General features: G+C 35.2%; 1 protein-coding gene across 7 annotated transcripts in view; it reads left to right on the top strand.

Moving 5' to 3' along the window:
• GULP1 (GULP PTB domain containing engulfment adaptor 1) overlaps window positions 1-24,299 on the top strand; it is a 185,271-nt gene that overhangs the window by 110,827 nt on the left and 50,145 nt on the right. For all 7 annotated transcript variants that reach the window (XM_087819719.1, XM_087819718.1, XM_087819717.1 and 4 more), the window contains one exon: window positions 4,964-5,025. In XM_087819719.1, the coding sequence (XP_087675845.1) occupies window positions 4,964-5,025 (62 nt within the window). The remainder of the gene's footprint in view (window positions 1-4,963; window positions 5,026-24,299) is intronic.

The raw sequence follows: 24,299 nt of genomic DNA, 5'->3' as shown, positions 1-24,299 counted from the left end.
AAGTGACATTTTTTGTGGTCAGTAGCTTGCTTCTGATTTAAAACATATACCAAAATAATGTTTCTTTTTTATTTCCTTTACTAGTAAACAAAATCTAGAAATAATTATATGAAGTATTTCTAATAGAGTAATAAAAACCTTACATCTCAACTCATTACTTTACTCACACTATCTTAATTTTTTTAAATTTATCTTTATTGTTGAAAATATTACAGATGTCCCTTTTTCTCCATTGACCCCTTCCACCCTACACCCACTCCCCGCCCCAGGCCCTCACCACACTGTTGCCGGTGTTCTTGGGTTGTGCATATAAGCATAGAGATTCTTTGGTTACTCTCTCCCCAGCCACCCACTCACCCCCCCCACCTTCCCTCTGAGACTCGGCAGTCTGTTCCATGCTTCTCTGTCACTGAATCTATTTTGTTTGTCAGTTTATTATATTCTTTAGATTCCACATATAAACGAGATCATGTGATGTTTGCCTTTCTCTGCCTGGCTTATTTCACTTAGCATAATACTCTCCAGGTCTTTCCATGCTGTCCCAAAGGGTACTAGATTCTTCTTCTTTACAGCTGCATAGTGTTCCATGGTGTGAATGTCCCACAGCTTTTCATCCACTCATCTACTGATGGGCACTTGGGCTGTTTCCAGATCTTAGCTATTGTAAACTGTGCTGCTATGAACATAGGGGTGCAGATATTCTTTCTGATTAGTGTTTCAGGATTCTTAGGGTATATTCATAGAAGTGGGATCACTGGGTCAAAAGGCAGCTCCATTTTTAATTTTTTGAGGAACCTCCATACTGTTTTCCGAAGTGGCTGCACCAGTCTGCATTCCCACCAGCAGTCCAAAAGCAGCCAGCACCACGCTTTTTAAGAAAAATCCTCCTGGACCTTATCTTTTCATTTGCTTGTAATTCCCTTTCCCATGGTTTTTAAGTTGAAACTCGGCATTTTAACTTACTCTTTATTTGAAGATAATTTAGAGGGCTTTTTCATTGAGAAATCCCAACAGTTGGATAGAAAGAAATATGAGTAACTAGCAATTGTATACTTTGTCTCATTTAAAGACAGTGGGAATATAACCATGAGGAAAATTAACGTAATTTGAAGCAGAAATACTTCTTATTTCCTACTTTGTTTCATTCTCTTTACATTTCTTTGGATTTCTCTTATTTTTCAGGTCTAATGGTTAAATATACTTATTAGGAAATTATCGATCAACATTTTACTCTATTCCAAATAGAACTTGATGCTGGAAGTTCTACCTTAAATTCACCAATCACTTCTGAATCGCTCATTTGGTGAGGTTGTTAAAGGAAAAACTCTTAGAGTCTCTGCTCCCAGTTTCAACCAATGCTACTATTTGATTGAATTTTTTTTTTTTAAATCCTCACCCAAGGGTATTTTTTTCCATTGCTTTTCAGAAAGAGTGAAAGGGAGGGAGAGAGAAGCATTGATGTGAGGGAGACCCACCGATTGGCTGCCTCCCATGCACCGCCCCAACTGGGGCCGGGGATCGAGCCTGCAACCGAGGTTCGTGTCCTTGGCTGGAACCGAACTGTGGACCCTTCGGTCCGTGGGCTGATGCTCTAACCACTGAGCAAAACCAGCTAGGGCTGAGTTAATTTTAATTTAGTTGGAAAACTTGAATTATATGAGAGAATCCATATATCCTGACAATCGGGAGTTTAATTATAGCCCTAGAGAATACAATTTACTTCATCTTTCCAAGAACTAGCATCAGCATACAGTGTGTACTATACTCTAAACTCAGCAGGATGGCCTTCTGTCAGCAAAAGCTTATCGCTTATTTCGTAGGTGTCTAATTCCCTTACTTATCACGTGGAACCTTACTAAGTCATCTTGTGCTGCTCAGAAGCCTAAGGAGGAAAGATCATTATCTTAAACCTGGACATAATAGTTTTTCCTCTTTTTATTAAACTACCCGATTAGTAATTTGCCTGCTGTTCTTTGATTGAATTAGCTAGATTCTTCACTGATTTCTTTTCAAATGCTCTAATGGTATTAGAGCTGCTCATAGATTCTGAAAAAGACTGATTGTATTAGAATTGCATCATTTTGCACAATTTTTAATAATTCTGTAAAAATTAGTCTTAACTTCACAGTCATTAATTAATTTTTAATGAATGTATTTGTTTTATAACTCCTTTCCTTACATTAGCTTTCTATCTGAATTTTTAAAATACAAACTTTATTTATTACATAAAAATGAATAATTTAGTAAACAAGCATAAACATAGCATGTGAATAAATGTGATTAAATAATTTAATTAATTATAATTTATTTACTCTAACTTGGCAGTTAACAAGCTGATGGGTAGATATAATCATAGTATATAGCACTTAGGATTCAATATTTAAATATCATTTCCCTTTTTATGATCCATTCATATGCATCCACTTATTCAACAACATTTAGTTTTAAATTTAATATATTCAAGGTATTAAGCTCTGTGATACAAGAATAGTGAAGTTACTGCATCTTTCTTGATGAGGTCTTAATCTAAATGCATTTTGAATACCTACATTTATTGACCCAGCAGTGAGAGTGGTTTGACACTTGTTAAATATTTTGAAATGTTGGCATTTCATTTTATGTGACTGTTCACTATTGAGTCAGTGATTATAGTTTAATTTCAAGGATTATAGTTTAATTTCATAGACATTCTAGAATGTCTGTGTTCCCCTTTCTATACCAGTTACATGCATCTGATTGCTCCTGTGGGCACATACAGTGACCAAGGACCATCATCTATATGTACTGTCTCTTCAAGGTCAACCTCATGTGTATAAGTTAATATAAAGGGTTTTATACTGCTAGTTTTTTTCTTTTGCCAAAATATAAATTAGCATGACAGTAAGGACTTGTTTTTGGAAACACTTCAGGTTTTATGAGTGTACTACGTATACCAGAAATAAGCAATGAACGGCCACTGAACTATCAGCACTTGATGTGTGGATAATACATTTTTTGTCGTTCTAGCAACTGTAGCTTGTGCACTAGTAATTTAATATTGTAATTCTTTTAGTCTGTCACTAGTAACAGCTGGATATACCTGCCCTCTTTCTAGGTCCCTGAAATATGGGACTGTAACAAAGGTAATACCATCAGTCTTCAAAAAATAGTGGCTTCCTGGGGAAAGTTCTGTCTGCCTCAGGATCGGAATGGGCCATCGTATTCCGACGCCTGGCAGGCCTCGCATCCTCCTGAGCGGCGCTCTATGTCTTAGAAAGGAGGCATGAGAAGAACTGCGTTGAAGGGTTAAAGAAAGAAATCGGGTATCTCTTTAGGTTTCCTAAGTGCAGGTCTCCGGTGTTGTTATTATTTTCGTGTTTTAATGTGTAATACTTTATTTCTTTTCATATGTGAGGGAAAGGCTATATCCCAAATCTAAGTACAAATTATCCTTGCATTAATCATGCCCTCTCCAGTAGCAATCATAAAAAGAAAACTAATAAAAAAATTAGTTTCCCACATCAATGTCAATATGTCAATACTGCTTTTTGAAGCTTGGCATGTATTGCTTCTCAAAATGTTTCCCCCAATTACAGCTATTATGTGTCCACTTCGGCAGTCAGAAATAGCCCTGAAATGCACCAAAAGCATGGGATTTAATTGATCCCTCATGTTTTGTCTTAAAAATTCTTGTGAATATTGGACTGTACTCCAGAAACATGTTTAATATAAATACAGTGCATTATCCTTCAAATGGTATAAAATAGGCATTCTAGAAATAGATGTCTTTTTCCCTTTGTCTTCATATTGCCCCAGCTTGAGAAGAACACATTAATGCTGTCAGGCTGGGTCCTATCAACACCATTTTCAAATGTTCTGAAAATACTGTTACTATTTCAAAATTTCCTTTCAGTATGCACGTAGTTAATATTTTTCATGGCAAAATATGTCTTGATTTTATTCTATTTACAATATTGATTCTAAATTTTTAAATTTCCATGAGGAATAAAATACAAAACTAAGTTGAAGGGATAACGTATTTGAATATTGAGAAGTTTTACTACAAAAAACAATGCAGTTTAATAAAAAGCCAAATTTGGTTTGACTAAACATTAATATTAATATATATATTTTTTCTTCTCACTTATGCATTCCACAAAATATTTGGGATGATATGTGGAATATATAAATAAAGTTCAAAAATTGAATGAAAAGTATATTTTATGTTTCTATCAATAATATACAATACAAATTAGTTTCAATGTCTTCTAGCCTTTTAGTTACTTTTATTTTTAATATTCTATTACTCTAATCTAAGGAACATTTTGAATTAAGATTATTTATATCAAAAATTGCTGATAGTAGACCTGAAATTAATGTTTTCCTAAGTTTAGATAAAAAATTACTCTAATATGTTGATTTCTACATGAACTTAGTAGATTGACTTATTTCAGTTTTATATAAATGCAGTTATTAGTTTAATATTAAAATTTCCCTTTACTAAGCTGTTAATTCTTTGCTAAAAATAATGAGTAAAGAGAAAGTTACTTTTTATTTATTAGAGAATTAAGAAAAATAACCTGTAATTTTAAGAGTAAAAAGAGAAAGTTATCAGAAAATTAATCACAGAATTGATATAATTACTAATTAATAATTGATATAATTAATAATTGATATAATTTGATATAATTAACCCACTGATGCTGTTAGTTTTATGTATTCTTTTAAAACCCAGTAACATTTGTATTATTTGAAAACATTTAAAAAGAAAAGCAGGAACTTTTAGATCAAGGAAATAATTGTATAATCGCTTTCCAGCTACATTGTTCTTATATATGACTAATTATTCTTTCTGAATTTAGCAAGAGGATCTCAGAATTGGAAATGCTCTCATTCATATCAGAATCCTTACAAATGCTAATACATGAATATGACACCCTCAGAACCTGTAATTTAAGTTAACACTGTGTATTCTTCATTGCAGACAAAACATGGATGCATACGCCTGAAGCTTTATCAAAACATTACATTCCCTATAATGCAAAGGTATGATATCATTGAATTTCATTTGTTATATATTCATAATATTATTACTAATTTATAGTTGATCGTAGAAAGTTTGTTTATGCATTGACATTTCCTGGTAGATGATTCCTGAAAAAAATTTGCATAAATAAAATAATTTAAATAATTTTGTAGTATATACTATGGGAAGTTATTTTTGTTTCCAAATAAGTGATTTTTTTTTTAAGTATCCTTTATGATTTCTGTTTAAGGCATGCATGTGGTTATCTTCAAATGATTTTGGTTGTTAAAATTATTTGCAGTATCATGGCCTGTGGGAAATAAAGTAACCAACAAATTAGTGTCCTTTAAAAACATTTTAATGTATCACACAGACAAATATAAAAACTAACTTGGATATGAAAGAAATGAGCTGCAATTTTAATGAATGTAATTATCATCCAACAAAGGAACAAACAAAACTTAAACCATTAAGGAAACCAAAAATAAAGTGCATTTTTTGTGTGAAGATTTTATTCAGTTGCTGCATTTTAATAAGTAGAAACAATCTATACTCCATGTGTTCAAAGATTCGATTAATTGTTGTTGGGAAGCGAGGAGTGAATGCAATAAACCAAATGGTCTTTGAAGAAAGGTATTACTTTGGGGTTAGCTAGCATCAAATCTGTGTTTAAATTTGGAAGAGACGGAAGTGAATGAGACATTTGGGTTTGGGAATATGAGAGTGGGTCAGACTTAAGCAACTCACCTTTGGAGACAGTGTGGGGAAAACAGAACATGATAAAATTATTTTTATAGGAGAATTTAAGAGTTTATGGGTTAGTAAACTATATGCTGGAAAATAATGCAATTAAGTACAAGGAATTATTTCAGAAAAAAGGTTTTAAAATTTTATTGAACAGAAAGTCGATGGTGTTTAATAGGGAACCTCTAGAGTGCTTGTCTGAGTCTGAGTCAGCAGGAAGAAGCCTTCAGAAGGCCATCTAGAAGTTCTCCCAGAGCTGTTACGCAACAGAGAATTTGTAGAATGAAGCAACTATGTTTTTTTGCTGACTTTACAGAAAAAAAAAAGCTTTAAAATATTTTATCTGTAAAACTAATATACTTAACATCACTGCAATGCTTATGAATTTCTCTGTGAAGTTAACATGAGGATTTGATTGCCATGATTTAGCATGAAAAGTTTAGTTAACTGGAGAAACAGTGAGTTAGTATTATCCATGTCTTCCACAGACATTCTTTATTAGTTATTGAGGAACTGTACAAAAACTATATAGGAAAAAATAATCTAGAAAACCATCATCTTGAAGTTCATGCTCTGTTTTTTTATAATATTATTGATCGCAGTGGTATTTTATCCTTTAAGTGATACTACCACAGATTATTTATTTTTATATATAATTGAAATGTCTCACTTTGAAAGAGTGGTTTATATAGGATTGAAAGATTGTAATTAGAACTACCTTTAACTTTAACTCTGTGGCTTAATGTGACAGTGGAGATCTGCTTGTCCCCATGAAAAAGTTGCCTGTGCTAATTCGCAGGTGTCTGGCATCTGTAAGTCGTCACACATGAAGTAGAGAGCACACAAACATCTTCTCTGACTGGGGTCAGCAACATATGGAAGAGCAGGTTGGCTTTGTCCATTCCAGCATGGCCTCCTGAGCGATAATGTATGTGTGTACTAACTAGTGTTTAAAACTATTTGAAGAATTTTCTCCTTTTTGGCACTTTTTAAACTGATCATTTAGTAGTTATTTTTGAAATTTTTCTGTATCTTTTGTAGAACACATGCCCCTTGAAAACCAAATCCATGTCCAGGAAGCACCTTAGCACAACAGAAAAAAATACAGACTATAAACATAAAAGTGTTAGATAAGTATTAAAAGAATATCTGGAATAAAATAATTAATAAATGTTAGAAATTATTAATTTATCTTCTTAGTTTTTCACAGGACTTACCAAAGTGCCTGTCTCATAGTAGGAGTTCAGTATATATGTATTTAATGAATTAATGCATAATAACCTTTCCAAGGTAATTAACAAAATAGTTACATTGCATTTATCCTCAGTATATACAAGGCACTATGCTGGTGTGCTTTTACACGATCTCATTTAATGTTTGCCATGACTTAGTATGGAGATTATTAATCTTTGCATAGGAGAAAACTTTACATTTTATATAAGAGAAAACTAAGTCTGAAAGATTAATTTGCCCACTGTCGCAGAGCTGGTAAGACTTAAAAACTAGTCTATCTGAATTAAAAGCTTTGCTTCTCTTTATTTATGTAACACCACTTAATTTTTCACTCATTCATTAAATGACTGTTATATATAAGGTGCTATTGCTGAAACTTCATGAATGTTGGTGACACTTCAGAGCTGTATGACACATGGCTTATATTCTCCTGCATCTTACTGTTATAGGATAATATCACACAGAAATAACTAACATAAAAAGGAGATCACATTCTATGACATCCAAAAAGCCATAGAAATTCAGAGAATGGTATCTCTGATTTATGAAAGCTGGGGGTGAGGCAGGGTCAAAACAAGGGTGGAGTGACCATTTCAAGCTGGGCCATCTGGAGGAGGGTGAACAGAGTCAGTAAGGTCAGGATCTTCCTGATCATGAGTTGTGTGGTTTCTAGCCAGGCTTTCACAACCTTCACAACCTAATCTTTCTCAACACTTACAGCCAGCCTATTCGCCCTATTTGGCTTCAAAAAACAAACAAAACAACAAAAAACAAAAGCAAAAGAAGATGCAATTTCAGATATGATAGTAAGTGGTTAGATTATGAATATTCTAACCCTTAGTAGTTGAAATCCCCATCTTAGCTACTTACATTTGAAACTTATAGCTACATGTGGTTAGTAGCCATTGATATAGGGAAATCAGAACCTGGATATGTGGGATGCTCAAATGCACCCCACAAAACCAATGATCTACCCCAACAACTCCATTGATGCTATTAGAATTTTATAGCCATGTAGTTGCTGTATGTCATTATAGGATAAGGGCAGCCAGTCACTTCTAACCCGACTTAGGATCAAATTTCATCTCCTCCAACTAATATCTGAATTATGTAACTTTTCTATCTTTGAGTTTTCTCATTTGTAAAATGATATTAATAATTGTACTTACCTCATTGAATTGTTAAGAGGCTTAAATGAGTTAATATATTTAAAAAACATTATATCAGTGTCTTGTATATCAAAAGCTTATTATTCTTAATATGCTTATTATAGAAAGTATCTGTCTACGCTGCAGTTAGCCTTTGCATGATTATCTGAAAAACAGAACCAAGTTCTTAGAATACATTTCAGGTATTGTGTCTTTTCTGTTTATATCAGAAACAGCGAGATCAGCCAAGGTACCTGCTGTGGCCAATCTGAAAGTTTCAATGGGGGAGGAAAGGCTTTTCCTTTAAGCATGGCAACAAACTCAAAACTGCTCGCCTTATAGGCTTACAGACAAGGAAAGGCTTTGAGGGTTAAAGAAAAAATCATTGTAATAGCACTTTCCTATTACCTTGAGTTTTTAACAACCGCATTATGGAGCAAAATGTTAATGCACAGATCATCTGGGTCTTCAAGTAAAATACAGAAATACAAGGAAATCAATGCAAACCTTTTAAAACTGTTATGAAGTTTTACAAGTAAGAAGTTAATGAAGAGAGAAAGTTACATTATGTGGCCTAATGAGTCATGGTAAAGAAGTTTTATTATACTGAAATCATTTTACTAATGCTTCTTAAATTATTTTTGGTGAATATATGATAAATTACCCTTCAACGAAATGTTAATTTTGGTTTATGAATTAGTAGAAGAAAATTTAGATCTTAGAAATAAAGATATCTACAACCAAAAAAAAAGGAAATCAGCATCAGCAATGAAAACATTCATATTAAACCCTGTGGAATCATTAAAAGTTGGGCAAAAGATGTATCCCTGTGATCGATGAGATGACATGCATGCTAAAACATCTAAAATGGTTTGGAATTCCAAATTCATAAGATCCTTTAGAGCAGCTTTGTCATAGCAGCAAACATAAGTGTTTGCCAGTTTTGCTGGTTGTAGATACCAGGGGAAATGTAAAAAACAAACAGAAAAACAATGACAAGCTCAACTGCATTTCATGTAATTCATTTTATTTGTTTAAATGAGATTATAGTTAATCTTCAATGTTTAGGAACTGCTTCAAAAAATTGATTTTATATAGAGCCTTTAAAAAAGTTTTCTTAGATTTTAGAACTACTCTTTAATAATGCTAATATGTACAACTTATATCCATTCCAAAATTTTTTAGATTAAAGAATGAGTGTATGCATTGAACCTTAACTGTCATTTTCTCCAATTAAAAATGATATCTGCTGTCATATATATTGACAATAATTATGCAAGTATAACCATTAGGAACTGTCCTTTTATGTGTCAAAGCTACACTGACATATTTAAAAGGAAATTAAAGCTATAAAATGTTATTTTTCCATTACCTTTCTTGGAGTGGGAAGCTGTATTCATTTTCATGCTAAACAATGTGAAAACAAGTAAGAACAGAGTAGTAACTGGAAGTTTGTGGAATTGTGACTTTTAAAATATAGGTATAAATGGAAAAAGAAATGAAAATAAACACATAACATGACCTAACTTCTCAATTCTTGAGATGAGCCAATAAAACCAATTTAATTTCTCAAAAATATATGCCTATTTTAAAAGAGGATCTTTAGTTGGGTTTTTGCCCCTAAGTTTTTTCAGGTAACTTAAATAATTATTAAACATAATTTTAGAGGGCATCATCATTGTGAACTATTATTCTGCACATGAGATTGCTCTAACAAAGTGTAATATACCTGCGAAAAATGAGTGAAAAAAACCTAAAAATTCCATACTAATTATTCTTGTAACATTCACAATGGACTACAGTATTTTTTTTTCCTTAAAAAAAGATGTGTGCCATAGATTCAAAGACTTTTTGTGTCCAAAAGCACTTTAAGAATTATTTATTAAACTACGTCATTTTCTTGATAAAGTAAATCAAGGCCGAAAGAGGTTAAATGATATAGTCAAGCATACACAGAAAAAGAGCAAAATTAGGTATAGAAATCAAGTCTTCTGTTCAATGTCCATTTTTCTTGATACAGTAATATACTACAGCCAAGTTTAAGGAGAATAACCTACTTAGCCAGAGAATGAATGAGTCCAAAGAATAAACAGGATCTTTATACACATCTGCCCTTTTGTGTATGTTACATATGAAATTGGTTCATTTATGGAGCCCTGTCTGAAAATTGATTAATTAGACATCATTTAAATCCAGCCAGGAGTTTGGCAGAGATGTGAGCTAAGCAGACTAAATAAATTATGTAGATTTGCTTCCCTGACAGAGAGGCCACTGAGCCTAAGCTTTAGTAAAATATGTCATTTTTCTTAATCTGCTTTGCTTAATGATATTTCTATTAATATAATCTTTCAGTAAAAATACCTGGTGTTACCTATATATTCAAATGCTTCCTTAACTTGAGAACACCTCTTGTAAATGAGGAATTTTCTTAATGTTGGATACATTTATCATTTATTTCATAATTCTACATGATATGTTTGGCACTCTGTGAAGTAACAAGAAAGCTTGCTCATAGCCAAGGAATGTTTCTGAAAAAGGAAAAGTCTGATTTGGTCTCAAAGGGGTCAGACAGTAGCATTCTGAAGCCTGGAATATGAAATTTAGGGGTTGAAAAGAAAAGACAGGCAAGGGATGTTGTAGTTTTGGGGGAAAACATGTTAGAAAGGGGTAAAAAAATGTTTTTATCAAGACCATTGTATTAGTGATTTTTTTTTTTTTTTGAGTGTCTAAAATAAGCATATGGTATATATAAGAAAATTGTAAAGAAGTGAGCATTTTTTAAACAGAGGACCTAGGAAAAATGAGAAATGGGAATGAAGAAGAAGGAATTGTTATGGGAGGTAAAATATTGCAGGAAACAGCATTATCTAATCAGCATTATCAGTGGATAGAGAGTTGCATTTCAAATATTAATTAGGAAAGATGTTATGTGTTAGGTAGAAGAAAGTTGCCTCCAGAGTTTTCTCTTTGTCATTTGATTCTGGTGGTGTGAGATAAGGGAAGTAGCCAGCTCACTTCAGAGAGAATCTCTGCTGAAGACAAACAAAGCAAGTTCCCAGATCCCTGTGTTCTTACATTTTAGGAGACATTGGAGAAAGTGATCTTTCACCCCTTAAAGAAATAGGTATGTGAATACACATATTTCAAATCAAACAAAATTCACTTCTTTCTCCTAATGTTATGAACTATGAGTAACTTCATCACCAGAGCAGTAATGCATAATTTTACCTTAAAGAATGGCCTTCTGTTGTGTGCCTAATTCTTCAGTTTCCAAGAAAATGTTTATCATCGTCTCCTTTTTCTTCCTGCTGGAATTAAACAGTTCCTTTCTCTGAACCTTTAAAAATCGTATTTAAAAGAGTAAAAGTAGAGTCAGTATCTGTTTATATCAGATGGCATTAGAGCACCTTCTTTCTCTATAACTTGCATAGTCGTGACAGAAAAGTAGTAAAAATAAAGGCCACTGGGGAACTAAAGGTCTGATGTAATTTATGCAACCATAGTCTGAGAAAAGATGTCTCAAAGTGTAGAGAACATGGAGTATTGAAGAAGCAATTGCTCACATTATTAGGTCTTCACTGTATTTTCTAAGAATAATAACTTTATTGTATTTCCTAAACACAATCTATGCTAATTATTAAAATTTAAGCACTACAGAAAAAACACTGAAGTATAGAAATCTACACATTGCTCAAAACTCTACCAAGCAGAAATAACCCAGTGTTAACTTTTGGTTAACAGTGGCCCAGGTAGCTCTCTCTGAACAAATACAAATACAAGAATAGATATATAGATTAAAAAATAACATTCAACATTACATAAACAACTCTATAGCAGTTATTTCTAAACATTTTACATCTATCATCTCAGTTAATCTTTACAACTGCTCAGTGAGATTGTGACTATTAGTATCCCGACTGTTAAAGAGCAATTTCACAACATGAAATTGCAAAGAGTTAAGGAGAGTGAGTCTGGGGATGAATGGATAGATAGGAAGAATCAGCTTTATAAGAATCAACCTTATAACATGCATGCTATTATTTTATAATTAAAAGCATTGAACTTTACAGGAATTTAACAGAAGAAAAAGGAAATCAAAGTGAGTCAAAGGAGTTACCACACCTCAGATATATGTGTCTTTGCCAAAAGGGATATTAGTTCCTAAAAGATTGCTCTAGGGTTCAAGGCAGGTGATTATGACATTCATTAAGTGTTTGGCATCCTTATGTTTTTTCTTAACAGTTTGTTTTTGTTTTTGACTGTGTATGTATATGAATGATAAGGTGACTAGCCTACTTACATTTCCTTCCTCTAGCATGCTCCACTCCCCAATTTTTGTTGCTTATTTCGGTTTTACTTGCCAGGATGTGCAACATTTACATTTTGTTCTGAAACTATAATAGTAGTTTAATCTTAATGACATATCAAAATAGGTTCACCATCACTCCATTTACCATTTCTTCTCTGTTCTTAAGATCTTAATTTGATTTTGGTTTTCCTCTAAAGAAGTCTTTCATAAAAGGCTCAATAGCTTCAATATTTTGTGGGATATTTCACATTTGGGAATGTCTGCCTATCATCTCAGGTATTCCTTTCCCTCAGAACATTAGTCCTGGTTGTACAGTCTTCCCTCATCCTCCTGTTGAGAAAACTGAATCCACCTTAGTTTCCACCCTTGAAGGTGTCTTACTTTTTCTGGATGCATGCTGGTGAGACTTGGTTTTATATTATTAACTTTTAATAACATAGCTTATGGGTCTAACAAGTCTCAGCAAACATCTCTAATGCCTTGAAATCAAGAAAGGAAGTCCTTAGCTCTATTGCGAAGGCTCCCCCAGAGGAGAAGTGAGTAGGAAATGAGGCCAATGTTCTTCAAAATATAACAACACACTCTCTTATTCAAAGAAATATATATGTGATTAAGGGATATTATGCTATTAGTACGACAGAACCAATAGTTCTGGAACTGGGAAGGCTGTGTGCTATAACCAAAAGAGCAAGGCCTTTGGAGTTTCATAGTAGAGAGTTGAAAGCAGACACTACAACTTAATATGGCAAGCCTGGTATTAATTTCGTTTTTTCACCTGTAAAATGCAAACAATACCTTTTTATACTGCTTTTATGACAAACAAGATAACATCTGTAGAGGGCCTGGCATATGGCTGGTGCTCACTAAATGTTGGTTTTCCTCTTTTTTCCCCCAGATATACCTAGATTTAACAAAAATTTGCTATAGCATTGTTACTATGGACAAACGCTTTCATAGTTTCAAGCAACCAATTGATAGGTTGGAGTTTTTAGAATACAGCACATTCATTAGGAGATTAGTTCCCAATTCTTTGCTTATTTCAATAACATGACTATTCCAAGATTCAGTGTTATAAAATAGAAGCAAGTTGAATAGATTTGCACAGTCTCCCTCTTTCCCTGCCCGTCTCTTAGGCGGACTTTATCTGTGATGGGATTACTCACGAATGGTGAATGGTGGTAGGCAAACAACAATGGTTAATTACTTCCTATGAGATTTACGGTCAGAGATGCATAAATCACCCCACCCCAGACTCTGTGGGTTCAGATAAAAAATGCTACCCTAGGTATCGAGCAAGCAACGAAGCGGCTTGATCTGTAGTTGATCCCCAGTTATAATCCTAAATAATTAGAGCTAGATCTCCAGCTCTGTCAGGTTTTACATTTATCTCTGAGAACTACCACACCATTTACTTGGGACATGTCTGTTTTTATTGCTCATTAGAATGGTATTGCTCCAGGCTTGCTCACATAAACATTTGCTGAGATGACAGAATAAAAACAAGGCAAGTGTTTTAAGCCGAAAAGCTATTTGCATTTGCAAATATTCAGACTAAATAATATGCTGCAGGAACTAATGGGGTAAAATGAGTGGGATTGAATATGCTCAAGCTTTGCCAGTGTTGCCGGGAAGGGGACCTGGCCCTTGGCGGGTCAGCCTAGAGCAGCTGGTAGTGTGTGGGTTCTTGACTTCATGCAGGAAAAATTTCACAATGACGAGTCCAAGTGACTATGAGGGAATATTTATGAAAGCTGGGGACGTAAAACAAAAAGTGCTTAGTCTGGAAGAAGCAACAGGAGAGCCTAGGCTGGGCTGCCTTAGCTCTCTGGGAAGTCAGAGAAAAGGGGCCTTGGGAACAGGTTCAGGGGACTAGCCTTAACTTCTCCCCGCTTCTTCCCCACAGGCATGCATCTCCAAAATCATTTAAATGATTTTGTTGTCAGTTTCACCATGAATCGTTTCACAGTCTAATGATGTATAGAATTATATTTATAGTGAGTTTGATTTGTAGTCATAAAATAACAACCTTTTAACCTTGTTCCAAGAGGTAAGTTTGTAATTCCAGAATAGCTAATCAACAAAAGACATCAGTGGTTACTTTCTAGCTTGCTTTACAGCCTGCATGGACTGGTTCAGCCTACTTCCTTTTAGCACATCCTAGGTGCCAGACTCCAGGTATAGAACATGCCTGCCCCACAGTCTTACCATGGAAGAAAGAAACAGTCTTCAAGGACACACATGTGTGTCCTTACTCATGTAAGCCTCTAATAAAGGCAACGAAAATGTTACAGCAAGAGAAAGAATGCATACAAAAGCATCAGGAGCCTGAGAAGCTTCCAGGCACAGCTCTCTAGGGTCCTTGGTTAGTCTTGCAAGACTCCAGATTGTGAAACACCAACATATGTTGGAAGGAAATTTGGTTTCAGAAGACCTGTTCTTATCTTGGCCAAGGATTAGTATGAGACTTCTACACATCCCTGAGATATGCATATAGCTGGCTCACTCTCTTACATACTATGGCACCTTGACTTATACTGGGCAGCATCCATGCATAGGGTGAGAAAGAATTTGCAAATGGAGATCAAGAACCAGTAGGAATGATCTCAGTGATTGAGATGAGGTAGTCATTTAGTCACAGAGAGCAGGATGCACGAAGTCCGAGAGACATCCCAGAACACAGCGCAAGTCTAAGGGTTTAATGTGGCTGGAGTGTAGAGTGTTTATATAGTAAAATAGATACAGAATTATGAGGATGATCCTCCGTTTACATTCCCAGGTGACGGGAGTGTAGTGATAGACTTGAACTTCAGACAGGGGGTAATGAGTTTAGAGACGTCTTTGTTACCAAACAGAACATGAAGAGTTCATCCACCTGGTGAGCAGAGTCAAACACTAAACACCAGGAATTGCAGTGGAGAAAGATTGGCCATTTTATTATAAGTGGTGCCACCCAGGAAAACAGGAAGCTAATGCTCAGAAGCCCAAACTCCTCAACGGTCTACAGAGGGTTTTATAGAGCAAAATATAGTCATGAGTAAGGGGTTTGGGTTCATAGGTCTTGCTGATTGGTCGAGTGAAGTAAGGACAGTGAGTCATAATTTCAGGTCCTGAGGTCAGCTTCAGCATCCCTCAGTCTGGTTTCTCGGGGTCAGGAGTCCTTTCCTTTATGGCGCAGGAGTGAAAAGACAACTTAGGCCATGACATTATCTTTAGCTTAACAGAAGCCCATACCTTGTGGCCCTTAGTCAAGGCATGGCCATTGTTTCTGGCTGTCTCAGAGGGTTAATGACTAGTAAGGGAAAGGCTCAGGCTTACAGGGCAGGCTGTGAAGAAGCCGAATAGAGTGTTGGGGCTACATATTAAGTCAAAAGCATACATTTAAATCAGGACCTTCGGTTTCAGTTGGCCTTTCGCTTTGTGGGCTGAAAGACATCCTAACAATGCGTGTTCCTGGGTTATCTTGATGTCAGGGGTGGAAGCTATCCATTTTGTGACTTACTCATAGTATGCTATTACTATTTCTGCTGTCTTAGTTATTTACCTGCCCTCCCTCTGCAGTCTAACAGGCTTAGGCTAAACAATACAACCCCCTTTTTTTTTTTTAAATTAAAGATATTTTCTGAGGGGGGGGGTCTTAACATTGAATTTGATATCCTCTGGAATATCTATGCTGGAGATATCCAAGAAATAATTAAAAGCCCAGAATATAGGGTTTCCCCCCCAAAAGGTATACACACACTTTGAATAATTATAAAGGCAGTGTTTATTAAAATACACTTCAATTTCAAAATTGAGCTATCAGCTGTTAAACTGTGTATACATTTTTTGGGGACACTATTTAGAGCATAGTGTTTTATGACCACTCAGCGAACACTAAACAACTAAAAGACTAATACTGTCACCTTGCATTTTAAGAGCTCTAATAATTTGTCAGAAACCTATTATAAATAGGAACACAAACCAAAAAAAAAATGTTTTCAATCTGTCTCATGCTGTGAACTTATGTTAGAACAAACTACTGTTGTCAAGTTTCAACACCATCACAGGAAAGAATGTTTTCTCAGTTAACAAAGGCACTTGCTGACGATCAGGTGAAAGCTGGCCCCCTGTGAAGAAGGAATTTGCCTTGCGTATTTCATTCTGTCTTCTTTCCACCATTTGCAGTCATATCAGACATTCCCTTCCTTCCGTTCCATATTCTCTTTTACCCAAAGATGTTGAGTTCTGAAATAACAATTAATTGAAGTTATATTCGTGTGTGTGTACACATATGCATAATTCACATGTGATATACACACATATAAATGTGCATATATATATGTATACACACATATATTTATATATGAACTCTGAATTTACATCTTACAGATCAAAAGACAAATGGTACCAACTTTTAAATCTGGCTATCTATATGTTGGCAAATAAAAAATTTCTTAAAACCTGAAAAAGCCCACAAAACTCAATTTTTTTTTTTTCCTGAGTGATGAGCCAGTCATTTCCTTTCAAGTACTAAATTGTAAGGATCATTAATATTATATTGCATATGTACCTCACCCTGCCTCATGATAAAATGTCTAAAAAGTAATCACAAACATCAGAAAACCATTTCCTGTGAACTACAAAATTGCATATGTCATTTAGAGTAGTGGCCTCTACACCTTTGCAAACTGCCGTGGCTCTTGCCTTACATTTGTTTATGCTTTTACATTCCAGTGAGGTAGCGAGAACCAATATTGTTATGTATTACAAATAGGAACACAGCCTCAGAGTGCTTGAGTCGCTCGTCAAGGTCATATAAAAAGTGAAACCTGGTCTTCCGTGCAGATAATGTTCTCTCAGGTTCCGACTTGTTGGAAATGTAATGCTTTTCTTCTTGAAGCTGCCTTCTCTAGTTTCAGAAATGCAGGAGGAGAGGTATATATTTTCTAACTACTCACCTGTTTTTAAACAGGTAAAGATTGTATTCTTATCATTTATGCAACTTTTATTCTCATGATGCAACTCTTTTAAATTTTATGTTGAAGCACCCTTCTGCATTGAAGTATATAAAAAAGAGAAAGCTGCTTTGGGGAGTGATGGGCTCTTTTTCCATGGGAATGCTGCTACCTCGTTGCCCCATTCTCTTTTTAAAAACCTGCACACTCCCTTCCTGCACTGTCTTAATATAAATAGACATTCCAGTAAGCAGGTCGTGCGTATCCTTGACCAGATTAAGAGGTACCACAATGCCTTGTGGCTCAAAGAAACATTATTATTGAATATGTAGGATTAATCTTATTTGGATTTATTTAAAATAGATTAGTGTTTCTTAAACTGGTATGCTTGTTAAAAATGAAGATATCCTGTCCACTTATTCTGATTCACTAGGCCTAGAATGAGCCTGGAAACCTGCATTTTGACAGCACTGTACTTGAGAAGCTCTGGGAAAAATAAGGGTATTTTCTTTGTCTTGGAGGATACAAGTGGTAAAACAAATGAATTACACAAATAAAGTCTATTTTAATCAGTAGTGTCTACCCTACTCCCTACCTATCTCTATGGGAAGCTAATAATGGGCAGCAAAATCGAGTGGCTCTCGTTTCAATTCTCTCTGCTGCACACCAGCTGTCGCGGTGTTAATAAGCATCGAGTCATCCAAGGGCGAGGATTTAGGAGAATAAAGAGAAAATTGCAGGATCCGAACAACTCATTGTAGTGGTGATACCTGGATAAACAAATCTTAGGGTACAAAGGTCTTATAATAAAATGGACTGTGCTAAAATAAGTAACTTTCCATTGCAACGGAAATACTTCTTCCAAGCAGTTCTTGGATGTGTTTGCATCGTGTAGACATATCACCATCAGGACTTTTTGAATGTCCTCTGATTAGCAAGATTTGATGGGGTCGAATTTGTATAGCTGTTTGTTTTAGTAATCCCCTGCCTTCCTACGCTTTCTCTTCCACGCTCCCTCAGCGGTGACCCTTGTCTTTCCCAGTGTTTCTTCCCCGAATTCCCATCTTCTAACCTGCTGCTTTCAGTCACATTGGTAAGGGGTAGTGACGGTCGTGGGTATGTGCCAACTGGGCCGCTCGCCTCTGAGCAGTAACACAACCCTATCGGCATTGTGCTCTGTCTTCATCCTCATGTCAGTCCTGTGCAGTAGCAATTTAGTTATAACAACTCTTTATATACTTACCTACTTCGGTTCCTCTTATAAAAATAAGGAAATTGAGGTTTAGAAAAATTAAATACCTTGCCATCACTACACAGTTAATAATCAGCATAGTTAAGACACCATTATTTTAGAGCATGAGTTTCTAATCACTATAGCATGCCTCCAGGTATTAGCCCTTTGCCCTTATATATAAGTTAAGCCCTTTGCCTTTATATATAAGTAGAGAATGTCTCCTGTTAAAGACCTATTGTTCTGTTAGAAAAAGGATGATCTTATGTCTCATCGCTTGATAAGCTTCTGCTATTCTAATGAGTAGTTTGTAGCAATTTATTCCTGAGAATTTGCCAGAACAGAAAAGAACAAGCGTCCTAGTGTCACTGCCTCCTTCCAGGACATATCTGCCTGTAGGCCGTCTTCTCCTCCCCCAGGCTGCCTTTCCCAGTCTTGAGCACCCTACATGTCCCTACCCCTTGGGCACCAGGTTTTCCAGAGCCACATTTCCTATTTTCTGTCCCTCAACTTATGAACTTTATTTTATTCAGAAAGCACACCTTTTACTCATTTGCCCTGATTTCATAGACAGGATAGTTTATACTTTATTAGAATTCTAATACTTAGGAAAGCCTTGGCAAGGTAAGAAGCAGTTGTGAGGAGGCTTTGAGTAGAAGATGCTGGTAGGGTGCAGTGGGTGGTTATGCACTGGGCCAGTTCCAGTGAGGAGAGGGAGAGGGGAGAGAGCTGATGGCCATGGCAGGAGGTGCTCTGTTTGGCATTTAATTGGTCATGATTACACATGGCTGGTAAGGTAATTCTTAATGGAAGATTATCTGTACATTTTAGAACACTTACTTTCTAATTTGTCAGAATGCATTCTTGAACCTAGACTCATTTTTAATGTTTATTATTGTATGTTTGTTATTAGTGCTATAGAACAGGCTAGAGTAAATTACTCATGTCTGTAAGGTAATGTCTATACTTTTAATTTATGTAGAAATGGAAAATAATTCTTAAGGTGCAAATTGTCTGCCTTCTATCTAAAAATTAATGGGTCACTTCCTGATATTTCCATTATAAAGTGAAGAATTATATTTAAAAACAGTTTCTACAGTATGTGGTACATAATAGAAGGCTAATATATATTAGAAATCATCCCCTTCTCTATGCTTTTTAGTCATCTACAGGAATTTCATTTAACCTCTGAGTATTTCAGAATGCCAGCAGAGCACAACTGCTTAAAGGAGCTTTTAAAGGGCGCTCTAATGGACTCTTCCATTAGAGCAGGAAAGTCTCTTTTTCTTGTAAACAGAGCTAGACATGACCACAGCTGCCATGGGCTTTGCATATGGTGTCACTCAATGAATCCTTTCTACCAATGACTGAGAGCACGGTTACCCAACTAATGCCTTGTGAATCCTTAAATTACTAATGTGACCATCACGTTTATTTTGATGATACTGTATAATATAAAGTTTTAGTAATACATATACATTTAAATTAATTCTCAGAAATCTATACACACTTGTATCCTAACTCTCTGGATTTAATTTTATGTTAACATATACTTAACAGAATATAAGGCCTTGACATGGCTTTAAAAAATGTTTATCATAATTTGCCCAACACATTACAGAATATCTCAGAATAACGCTAACAATGATACTTAGGAGAGCAAAGCAGCAGAAATAATTCGGCTGTCACCACACTGTACTGTGGCAGGGAATGTCTTGGCTTCTAACTTCCAACGTTAACAATAAAAAGAGCTCCAAGAGGAATGTGTTGTCTGAAAAATAAAACTGACATGATGTCATGATTCCTGTATTTCCAACTTGGAAAACTTGACTCTAGAAACTTACTGGGGCTCTTAGAAGCTTGACAGATCTATAAGAAGTGGCAACTGTACTAAGGAAAATCATTTTTAAAACAGGGTTTGAGTTGCTTGTATGTTATGTATTCCCTACAATGCCTTGAAGTGCATTTCACACCCAACAATTATTTCCTGGTTAGTAAATTAAATGTTGACATAACATTATAAAGAAAGTTATTTAGACAGGCAACTGTGTAGGACAGACTATAAAGGTAAAATTAGTTAATGTTTTATCTCCTTATGATGGAAGGTGATAGATATTTCTCTAAAGTACTAGAAAATAGCAGAGAAGATGACAAGTTGAAATAAAGTGAATGATAACTGTGAAGCTGTTTTTCATATTTATAGTTATTGTAAAAGAAAAATACTTAGTGGGCTATTTCAAATTTAATGGCCTATCAAACACTTTGTCCAGTGAGTATTATGTTAATCCTGTTGCATATTGAAGTCCCATCATATATATGAAACACTTTTATGTTTATTTCACCTTGTCAACAGTGAATCACATAGTTAACTGATTCTACTTCTTGCTGCTGCTGCTGCTGAAGAACTTGTATCTTAGTTTATGATTTACCTCTATTTTATGACTCTATAGCTACTTTAAGTACATTTTGAGACATAGTGATATAATTTTTTAAATCAGTAAAATGAAAAAATGGGGTTATTTTGAAGAAGGAACTATGCCTGTGTCCCTGGGAACTCAAGGTCACTCATCAGCACATTCCCGTCTGTCCTTCACCTCTCCACTGAACCTTACTTTTTGCTCCAAAAAACCCAGCTCTCTTCTGAAGACACTAAATCCCCTTTGCCTTTCCCAACCTTGAATACTTTCCAAAGTGGTGGGTGTTTCCTCCACACAACTCTTCCCAGAGTGTCTGGCTTGGCAGGTGTCACTGTCCTTTCTTTCTAAAAATGCTCTAGCTTTGAGTCTCATGTTATCAAACTGTGCTGCTCTTCCTCTCTTCGTCGAGGTCATTTGCACTCCCCATATCACTCCTTCGTTCCTTCAGTATTTTAGCTCCTGCTTTATTGTCATTCTCCCCCAAATAATTGCATACTAGGAAGATATTATAATACACAAAATGGTTATTATAGGAGCAGATGCTCTTGTGAGGTGGTGATGTCTCTGTCAATAAATATTCTTAAGCAAATAGACATACCATGCTAAATTTTTGGATATGACCTATAATTGATTCATTCATTGAAAACTGATGTGCTATTATTCTAGGATACCTGTGGTCAGTGTACAAGTCTATTCATACAGAATATCATAATCAATAGGTTAAATATTTTGGCCCAAATCAATACTTCTATCTATATATTGAATTTGGGACATATAAATTAGGGGCATTGATATCATTTATATGATATATTTCCTGAGTTCTGTGCCTTGACATTCATAAACTGGGTCATTTAACAGAGCAAGTTTCAGGCTTTAACCAATTTATAGTCACTGAACCAGTGTGCTTCCTGATTACTTCGGACTAACTTCTTTTGTTCCACATGGTTGACCGACTTCATGACCTCATTAGTGACATCACCCCACACCTACATAGTACACTTATACCACTTAATTTAAAAGCAGATAGAAGTATGGTAACTTATCAAATTATTTCATTTAGAAAAGTTTCTGGAAATAGATCATTTGCCATACACTTAGCACCTAATAGAGTCTTAATACAATGTTTCCTACAAATTTTAATCTCTAGCATTCGACAGATAGTACCTTATTTATGTATTGCTTTCCTTTTGTCTTTTTTAAAGCTACAGTGTCATGGGTATATTTGCTAATATATTTATGTATTTCATAGTCTTTTTTAATTTCAGATTTCCACGTATTAAATTCCTGGAATTATAATGGGACATTAACATAATTGGGGTAATTAGCATGATAAATATCCTTTCCTTTTTACTTGCATTTATATAATTTCAAAGTAGTAGATAAAAGCCAGAAACTAATTGAATATAGTTGTTTTCTATAATATACCTGGATTATGTAGTATGGAATAATTTAATATACCTGGATTATGTAGTATGGAACAATTCAATTTCAAGGAGACTGGCTTTATTATAAAATAGTTTTAGTTTTCCTATTTGATTGAGACAAGTCTGTTAAATGCTAGTGCATTAAATACCAGGCACTGTGCTAAACTGTATTGTCGTATTATCTCAAGCATTCCTCTCAAAGACTCTATATAGAAGTTTCCCTACCACTTTTTATAAAGACTAACAGACTTGGGATATAAAGCAGATTGACCAAAACAACTTAGTAACAGCAGAACCAATTTTTAAAAATTAATCTCCATGAGTTTATAGATTTTTCCTTCAGCACTATATCGCTATGCAAGGTAGGTGTGACTTCATCATTCAGTAAACAGCTGATATTTGAGGACAATAAGAATTGACAAAAATAAAGCCTTTGTGTTCAGTGTTCGCCCCAGGATTTGTATTTTACGCGCCGTGTGTGTGCGATGTTGATGAATTTCCTACCCTGAAAGCGCACTGGCAGTTCCACCCCGGGGAGAAGAGGCGACCACAACCTGGCTTTTCCCTTCTCCCAGGAAGTGTTTTTACAGCAGGAAGCCAGAGTACTTTCTGAGTAGAAGCTAGCAAGTCTGTTGAGAGATTAAGAGAAAGTTCCTCGCCCTTCTCATGACATTTTCCCTACCACCCGCCCACTTTGCGTTCCTTCCTGCAGGCTGCTGGCAGGATTTCCACGGGCACAGCTTGACAGATGGGCTTCTGGTGACGGAGGCCCCTCCAGCTCCAAAGAGTTGTCATCATGGACTTAAAAAAGGCCCTTCCTCAAGCTGTGTGCCGTATGAAATGCTATCTGACCTTCAGGAAATAACTAATCATGTTAAAATGGCAGTAACTTTCAGAGTCTCGGGCAAAATTTCATTATGGAGTGTATTGGGGCTTTATAGAGCGAGGCTCCCAGGGTCTGTACAGACGTTTCAACTTGGGTATTCAATAACAAAATATATATTTTTGGAGCAAAAAAAGAATGCCATTTGTTTCCTAATTCTTATATATAGCACTATCCATAATTTTTTAGGTTAACATTGAAGCATGCAAAAGACTTGACATATATCAGAGAAAAGGGGGTGGGGTGGGAAGAGATTAACCAAAGAACTTATATGCATAACCCGTGGACACAGACAATAGTGAGATGAAAGCCTGGGGAGGGGAGGGGGCAGGAGTGGGATAGAAGGGCCAATGGGGGGAAAAAGGGGACATCTGTAATATTTTCAACAATAAAGATAAATTAAAAAAAATAGGTTAAAAGGTAATAGCTTACTTTAAACTATAGTCATATTCATAATGACCTGTATATAGGATAAATGCCAGTTCTGCAGTGTGAAAATAGCAAGTTTAAATATTTAATATATGAATCAAATATGGGAAATAAAAATGTGTACAGTTCTTTTTTTCAGAAAACTAATATACTGCAATATAATCCTGTATATGTTTTGCAAAGTTTTTATATAATTTGAAATTATCACCACTAATCAGGTTATTAAATCTTTAGACGTAGTCCAGTAAAAACATAAAGGTCTATGTTAATACCAGGATTAAAAACTTTCAAAGGGCAGCTGAAAAATACTCTCAAAAGCTGCCCAGGAATATGAAAAGATTAATTTTTTTAAAAGGCCAAGGAGGGTCAATAAAATCAGCAAATACTAGGGTTCAAAGAAACCGATTAGGCATTACAGTGACGGCAAAGTGGTGCTGATTGGTGATAATTGTCTTCCAGTACTGAAAAAATATAAGTATAGTTCCCTTTAAAAAGAAAGAGGCATGGAATTTAAAAACGAAAAATTATTAAAATGAGGTTAG

The sequence above is a fragment of the Miniopterus natalensis genome, chromosome 8, assembly GCF_054644295.1.
Source record: "Miniopterus natalensis isolate mMinNat1 chromosome 8, mMinNat1.hap1, whole genome shotgun sequence".
NCBI classification, from domain to species: domain Eukaryota; kingdom Metazoa; phylum Chordata; class Mammalia; order Chiroptera; family Miniopteridae; genus Miniopterus; species Miniopterus natalensis.
This window is presented reverse-complemented; position numbering and strand designations above follow the sequence as displayed.